We start from the raw sequence: 7,864 nt of genomic DNA, 5'->3' as shown, positions 1-7,864 counted from the left end.
GAGGGAAAAGGAAAAGGAAGGAAAAGGGCGGGAAAAGGAAGCAAAAGGCCGGGAAAAGGAAGGAAAAGGGCAAGAAAAGGAAGGAAAAGGGCGGGAAAAGGAAGGGAAAGGGCAAGAAAAGGAAGGAAAAGGGCGGGAAAAGGAAGGAAAAGGGTGGGAAATGGAAGGAAAAGGAAGGAAAAGGGTGGGAAATGGAAGGAAAAGGAAGGAAAAGGGCGGGAAAAGGAAGGAAAAGGGTGGGAAATGATTCCCAGCCCAAAACGAGGCAGCCCCTGATTGGGATGGAGCTTTTCCAACGGCCGATCCCAAAGGGAAACTTGCCGGAATCCATGAGGATTTTTCCGGGAAAACAGGGAAGGGAGATCCATGGCAGCGAATCCCAAAGAATTTGGGGACTGGGAGGAACTCGGAATCCGGGATGGGATTTTCCTGCCCTAAATAACTCGGGACAGGTGTTTGGGTCATTCCAGAGGCGTCATTCCGGCTTTTTCCCCGCTCCGTGGCCTCGGAGCGGTTATTCTGGGAACGCTCCGGCGGCAGCTGCTGCGTTTGTGGCGCTGGGTGGAAAAAATTCCGTCGTTTTTCCAGTTCCTGGGGAAAACAGGTGGAAAAAAACAGGGAAAACAGGGGAATTCCAATACTTCTGGGAGGGAATTCTTTTGGAAAACCTCTGGGGAGAACAATCCCGGCGTGCCGAGGGTACCAGGGCCGGTTTTTCCCTGGAAAATATCCCTGATTTCGGTCAGAGCTGGGAATTCTGCAGGATTCAGTCCGGATTGAATCAGGATTCCCAAAGGGATCAGGAATTCCATCAGTTTGGGATTTTGAGGGAAGGGAGGATCCACCCCCGGATCCTCCGGGAATTCAGAGCCCCTTCCATGCCGGAATTCCCAGGATTTTCCAGGGAAACGGAGGCGGTGGCTCCGTCCTCCCGCGATTCCCACGGGATCCTCCATCCCACGCCCGATCCTAAAAACCTTCCAGCTGCAATTCCCGAATTTCCCTGAGTGCTGCAATCCCGGGAATCCTGCAGGAGGAAAAATCCCGCCGCTCTTCCAGCCCCGGAATCCCAAAAGAATTCCCGGATCCGTCTGGAACGGCTCCGGGAGCCCAGACCCCTCTGGAATTGAGGCTCTGCGGTGCTGACGTTATCCCGCGGCTCCTCCAGAGGCTCCGAGGATCTGGAATTCCATGGGAACCACAACAAAATCCTCCTCTGGAGCCGCCGAGACGCCTCTGGAATGAGGCAAACGCAATCCAGCCCCGCCAAGCTCATCCCAAATGGAATTAGGGCCGGGAAAATCAGATTCCGGCAGCGAGCAGCAGCGGGGCCTGGGCCGGCCCCGTTCCCTGCGGGAGAATTCCCGGAGAATTCCTCACCCTCTGGAGCTGGGATTCAATCCAAGGTGCCTGGATTCGAGTCCAAATCCTTGGGAAGATGCAGGAGCTGGGATTGGAGCCCAAAAAAATCCACCCGGAGGCCCCAAAGCCTTGGGGATAAAATTCCAGGATTTGGGAAGTTTTCCAAGCTGGCACCGACCACGTTTGTGGGATCGGTTTTTAGGGAAGAGAGGATTTTTCCAGGATTTCCTGCAAGGTCGGAGCTTCCAGCCGCTCCTGTGGTTAAACCCGGAATTCCTGGGTTTCCTTTTAAAGCAACTCCTCTTTACAGAAGTTCTCGCTGATCCACGGCGTTCCCGGAATTCCCAGAGCATTCCTGGTGTTCCCATGGCATTCCCGGAATTCCCAGAGCATTCCTGGTGTTCCCATGGCATTCCTGGAATTCCCAGAGCATTCCTGGTGTTCCCATGACATTCCCAGAATTTCCAGAGCATTCCTGGTGTTCCCACGGCGTTCCCGGAATTCCCAGAGCATTCCCAGTGCTCCCATGACATTCCCAGAATTTCCAGAGCATTCCTGGTGTTCCCACGGCATTCCCAGTGCTCCCATGACATTCCCAGAATTCCCAGAGCATTCCCAGTATTCCCAGAGCATTCCTGATGCTCCCACACCATTCCCAGTGCTCCCACACCATTCCCAACACCGGATCCTGTGGGATGATCCCGGTTTTTCTTTTCCAGGTACCACTTTTCCATGACGGTGCTGCTGTACCTGCTGCCGCTGCTGGTGATCGGCTGCGCCTACGCCGCCGTCGGCCGCACGCTCTGGGCCAGCGCCATCCCCGGAGACTCCTCCGACCGCTACCACGAGCAGGTGTCGGCCAAGAGGAAGGTGAGGAATTCCGGGAATTCCGGGATCCGAGGATTCCCGGCCGATCTCCACAAAGTGAGGGATTCTGGGAATTCCGGGATCCGAGGATTCCAGGCCAATCCCAACCATGCAAAGGTCATGGCCAAGCACAAGGTGAGGAATTCCAGGATCCAAGGACTCCCGGCCAATCTCTACAAGGTGAGGAACTCCGGGAATTCCAGGATCCAAGGATTCCTGGCCAATCTCCACAAGGTGAGGAATTCCGGGAATTCCAGGATCCAAGGATTTCTGGCCAATCTCAAGGTGAGGAACTCCGGGAATTCCAGGATCCAAGGATTCCTGGCCAATCTCTACAAGGTGAGGAATTCCAGGAATTCCGGGATCCGAGGATTCCCGGCCAATCTCAAGGTGAGGAATTCCGGGATCCAAGGATTCCTGGCCAATCTCTACAAGGTGAGGAACTCCGGGAATTCCGGGATCCAGAGCTCCCGGCCAATCTCCACAAGGTGAGGAATTCCGGGAATCTCCACAAAGTGAGGAATTCTGGGAATTCCGGGAATCTCCACAAGGTGAGGAATTCCAGGATCCAAGGATTCCCGGCCAATCTCCACAGAATAGTTCAATTGAGATGTTCCTGGTTGGGAAGATCTCCTAGGCTAGAACATTTGGAATGTCCAGAGGAGGGGTTGAACATGGAGCAGAGTCCTGTGGACATCTCCTCCACACGTGTGGCCAAACCGAGACGCCGACCGCGCGTTCCCGGTGGGAATGGCCATTCCAGAGGCCGGAACGGCCGCCGGACGCTGTCGCCCGTGGCAGGTGGTGAAGATGATGATCGTGGTGGTGTGCACCTTCGCGCTCTGCTGGTTGCCCTACCACGTCTACTTCACGCTGCAGTACCTGAGGCCCGAGTGGTACCTGAGAAGGTCCATCCAGCAGCTCTACCTGGCCGTCATGTGGTTGGCCATGAGCTCCACCATGTACAACCCCATCATCTACTGCTGCCTCAACGACAGGTGAGCTTCTGTGGGGTCCTGGAGAGGATGGAGAGGGTTTTTTGGGATGTGGTTTGGGAGTGTCCTCTGCTGCTTCCAGTTGTCACCTGGAGTGTTTCTTAATTCCCGTGGGTTTGGAGGGTGAACATCAACCAAAACAAGGCCAACTCCCAGTTGGGGTTCACAGGGGGTTTTCCAGTTCTTGGTGGGATTTCTCATTTCTCCAGGGGTTTCCCGTTTCTCTGGAGTTTCCTGTTCCTCCAGGCATTTCCCGTTTCTCCAGGGGTTTCCCGTTTCTCCAGGGGGTTCCCGTTTCTCCAGGGGGTTCCCGTTTCTCCAGGGGGTTCCCATTTCTCTGGAGTTTCCCGTTTCTCCAGGGGTTTCCCGTTTCTCTGTGGGTTTTTCCTCCCCTTGGTGAAAGATCGCAATTTTATCATGTTTAGAAACGCTCAGCTTTATCTCCTTCTTCCTTTGGCCACGTCCATCCCATCCCTGTGGCCATGTCCATCTCATTCCTGTGGTCATCTCCATCCCATTCCTGGGACTACATCCATCCCATCCCATTGTTCCTCCATCCCATCCCTTTGTTCACCTCCTTGTCTTTCCCCACCCATCTTTTTCTCTGGAATTTCGGGTTTTTCTCTGGAATTCCACGTCCTCCCCCACTCCCTCGGCCCGTTCCGCGTCTCCCCGCTCCCGCGGCAGATTCCGGCTGGGATTCAAGCACGCCTTCCGCTGGTGCCCGTGCGTCAGCGCCGGCGACTACGAGGGGCTGGAGCTGCGCTCGGCGCGTTTCCTGCACACGCACGGCTCCGTGTCCAAGCTCAGCCGCACCGACACCGCCACTGTGGCCTCGGCACTAGGCGCGGCCGACGAGGAGCCGGACGAGCCGGGCCGGGCCGAGCGCCTCTCCCTGGACGTCACCTCCAACGGTTCCTCCCGCAGCGATTCCAAGACGGTCTCCGAGAGCTTCAGCTTCTACTCCAACACCCCGACCTAGGGGTGTCCCCTCGGCGTCACCGCGCCGGCGTTTCCCGCGCTGCTTTCCTGTCTCTCGTCCTTGGGATCGGTTCCGTGGTGGGGACAGGCACCGGGAATGTTTTCGCTGCCTGGTTGGAGATGGAGGGGAGGCAGGAATGGGACAAAGCCGGGTTTTTCTCCGGAATTCCAATGCTGGCCGGCGTTTCCGTGCTCTCTGCGGGGCAGGAGAACCTCCAGAGGATCTCCTGGTGCATCCCACCCCATGGAAAACAATTCCCTCCTCCCGTCCTTCGTTCCCTTCTCCCTGTTGGATATCCAGGGGGTTCCTGAATCCCAAAATGGCTTTTTCCAGCTCCATGGGGAATCGTCGGACACGGCGCAGATCCAGAACTTCCTGCATGGCCTTGGATCATCTCTGGTGTCCACATCTGCTGCTCCTGGTCTTCTGCTGTCGCTCCGAACCCGCTCATCGGAGAGGAGATTCCCAAGGGATCTCCTGAAGGGTTTCACAAATGACCTCCTGAAGTGTCTTCAGGGATCTCCAAAGGATCTCCCCAAGGATCTCCTGAAGGGTCTCCAAAAGATCTCCTGAGGATCTCCTGAAGGGTCTCCCCAAGGAACTCCTGAAGGGTCTCCTGAAGGGTCTCCTGAAGGGTTTTCAGGGATCTCCAAAGGATCTCCCCAAGGATCTCCTGAAGGGTCTCCTGAAGGATCTCCAGAGGAACTCCTGAAGGATCTCCTGAAGGATCTCCAAAGGATCTCCCCAAGGATCTCCTGAAGGTCTCCAGAGGATCTCCTGAAGAATCTCCCCAAGGATCTCCTGAAGGGTTTCCAGAGGATCTCCTGAAGGATCTCCTGAAGGGTCTCCAAAGGATCTCCTGAAGGATCTCCTGAAGGGTCTCCAGAGGATCTCTGAGCTGAGCTGGGCTTTAGCTGCTGTTCCTCAAGCGTCCCAAGGAATTCCTGTGATTCCCTGGAAATCCAAGGTGACGCCTCTTGGATGGACTCTGGACCATGGAGCTCTGGAAAAGGGGAGACCACCCTGAAGTGATTCCCACCCCCTGGGAATAGATTCCATCCCAAAAACGAGGATTGGAGGGAGCTCGGGAATTCTCCAGAGCCGCTTTCACCCCCAGGGTTCGGAGGATTCCCTTCCACCTCCTGCGTTTTGTTTTAATCAGGGAATTTTTATTTTTCCTTTGCAAAATCCACGAGGTTCCCGACGTGTGCACGGATTCATGGAATGTTCCCGTTCTCATGGATGGTTTTCCCTGGATTCCTCCAGAGGATGAACACACACCCAGAGTGAGGAGAACACGAAATTCCAAGCGGATAAACTCGGAACAAATCCACAAATTTGGGGACAATCTGGGGTGGAATTGGTTCCCAAGTTCTCATTTGGGCTGTGGAAATTTGGCTCCTGAATGGATTCACTGGAACGCTGGAGAAATGTCCCGGTCCCTGCTCCATTCCCATCTCCTGGCTGGCTGAATCCAGAGGTTTTTCCAGGTTTTTTAGGCAGATCTCAAATCAGAGATTCAGTTCCCAAACCGGGAAGTTCCTTTGCCTCTTCCCTGGGACCCGCGAGGAAAATCAGCGGAATCTGCCGGGAATTCCCCGGAGCTCTGCTCCCACCACCCGGAAAACTCCCTCATCCCAAACACCAGATCCCAAATCCCAGCCTGGAGCCACTTCCCGACCCCAAAACTTTGGTTTTAACCTCAGCTTTGTGTCCTGAAATGCAGAAATTCCCGTCCCCACTGAACGGGAGCAGCAAATTCCAAACCCACCCTCGGGATCTGCTCCAAAATCCGTCCCTAAATCCACCCTCTACCCCCCACCCCACGTGGGACCGTCCCTCCCCCAGCACCAACCCCTGGATTCGGGAATCTGGTTGGATTTTGGGAATTTTGCTGGATTTTTCAGGGATTTTACTGGATTTTTGGGATTCAAACAGGCCTGGCCCTGCTTGGCAGCAAAACCCCGGCGCCTTTGGAAGTCACAGCCAAGGATCCGGCGGTGCCTTTGGAAGCCGAAGCCAAGGATCCATCTGGGAGCAATTCCCATTGTTCTGAGCATTTTTTTCTGGGATTGCCGTGGATATCAGGCCTGTCCCGCCCATCCTTGGCTTTATTGTTGTTTTTATTTCCTGTCCCTCGAGCAGGATCCGTTGTTTACGGAGCGTTTCCCACTTGGAATGACGAGGTTTGGGTTTTTTGGGATTTCCGTGTCCTTGCCAGAGCCCTGGGGTGAGGTCACGGAGCTTGGCCCGGGAGCTCCCGGTGTTTATTTTCCATTAAAATCATCAGTATCCATAAAAATTCCAATTTTCAGCCTTCAGGAGCCACCACGGGCACTTCCAGACTTCCCCATTCCGGGATTTTGGGATTTACTCGTCTCACCCTGCCCCAAAATTCTGTGTCCAGCTGAAAAATGGACACAATCGTTCTATTAGCATGGGAAACCCCCTTTTCCTTGGAATATCCACCCCAAATCCCATTCCTGTGGAATATCCATCCCAAATCCCATTCCTGCTGGAACATCCACCCCAAATTTTGTTTCCACTGGAATATCCTTCCCTAAATCCCATCCCTGTGGAAAGTCCACTCCCAAATTCCATCCCTGTGGAATATCCAGCTGAAATCTCATCCCTGTGGAATATCCACTCCCCAATCCCATCCCTGTGGAATATCCACTCCCAAATCCCATCCCTGTGGAATATCCACCCCAAATCCCATCCCTGTGGAATATCCAGCTGAAATCCCATCCCGGTGGAATATCCACTCCCAAATCCCATTCCTGTGAAATATTCACTCCCAAATCCCATCCCTGTTTAATATCCACCCCCAAATCCCATTTCTGTGACTCCGACATCCCTGGGGAATTTGGGATTTTGGGATGGCGGCGGCTGGAAGGAGCTTTCTGGAAAGTTCTTCCCATGGGAGCATCCCAAGAGATCCAGCCGACCTTCCCAAAGCGTCTCGGGATTGTCCCACTGTGGATTTTCATGGATAAATATTCCTTTGATGTGGAGAATGGTTCATTATCCCTTAACGAGGGGAGGAGGGGTGGGAGCGGGAAGAGGTGGAAAAGCTAAAATTCCATAAAAAAGATGGATGGGTTCAGGACACCCTCGGTGGGGGGAGGCTTGTCCTGAAACGTCACCGAAACAGGAAAAGGGATAATTCCCAAAATTCCTCCTCAAATTCCAGGCTGGGAGCACAGCCCTGATTCCCAAATCATGGGAAAGGCTCCGTTCTCCGGGAAATTCCTGGCATTTCCAGGGTCCCTCACGGATCCCGGCTCCCCAAATCCCGCTGCTCCACCGGGAACGCGCAATTCCCGCTTTTTCCGTGCACCGACCGCGGAACATTCCAGATGGGAATTACGGGAGCATCCAACCCCCGCCGGCGGTTCCGGCTGGCTGGAATTCCAGATTTTAATTAAAGCAGCGCTCCCAGGCTCAGCTCCATCCCACGGGCCCGGTAAATTCCGGCTGTTGGTTTTCCATGAGTGATTTTCTCCGGGAAAAAAGGAGGGAAGGGATAAACATCCACATTCTCCTGGCTGAGCTTCCTGGGAATGCCGGGCTGGATTCCCCCTCCTGGCGGGATTCAGATCCCAACAGATCCATTGGGATCACCCAATTCCCAGAGGGATTCAGATCCCAACAAATC

General features: G+C 54.5%; 2 protein-coding genes across 2 annotated transcripts in view; both read left to right on the top strand.

The window, feature by feature from the left end:
• Nucleotides 1-7,218, top strand: part of LOC107199173 (substance-P receptor-like) — an 11,867-nt gene extending 4,649 nt beyond the window's left edge. The window contains exons 2-4 of the mRNA XM_019005494.1: nucleotides 2,067-2,232; nucleotides 3,031-3,227; nucleotides 3,912-7,218. Coding sequence (XP_018861039.1) covers nucleotides 2,067-2,232; nucleotides 3,031-3,227; nucleotides 3,912-4,206 — 658 coding nt within the window. The 3' untranslated portion in view covers nucleotides 4,207-7,218. The remainder of the gene's footprint in view (nucleotides 1-2,066; nucleotides 2,233-3,030; nucleotides 3,228-3,911) is intronic.
• NCAPH (non-SMC condensin I complex subunit H) overlaps nucleotides 6,385-7,864 on the top strand; it is a 16,379-nt gene continuing 14,899 nt past the window's right edge. Inside the window, exon 1 of the mRNA XM_033511693.1 lies at nucleotides 6,385-6,392. Within this exon, the coding sequence (XP_033367584.1) occupies nucleotides 6,385-6,392 (8 nt within the window). The remainder of the gene's footprint in view (nucleotides 6,393-7,864) is intronic.

The sequence above is a fragment of the Parus major genome, unplaced genomic scaffold, assembly GCF_001522545.3.
Source record: "Parus major isolate Abel unplaced genomic scaffold, Parus_major1.1 Scaffold477, whole genome shotgun sequence".
NCBI lineage: Eukaryota > Metazoa > Chordata > Aves > Passeriformes > Paridae > Parus > Parus major.
Note: the sequence above shows the minus strand (reverse complement) of the source record. Positions and strands in the feature narration are given on the sequence as shown.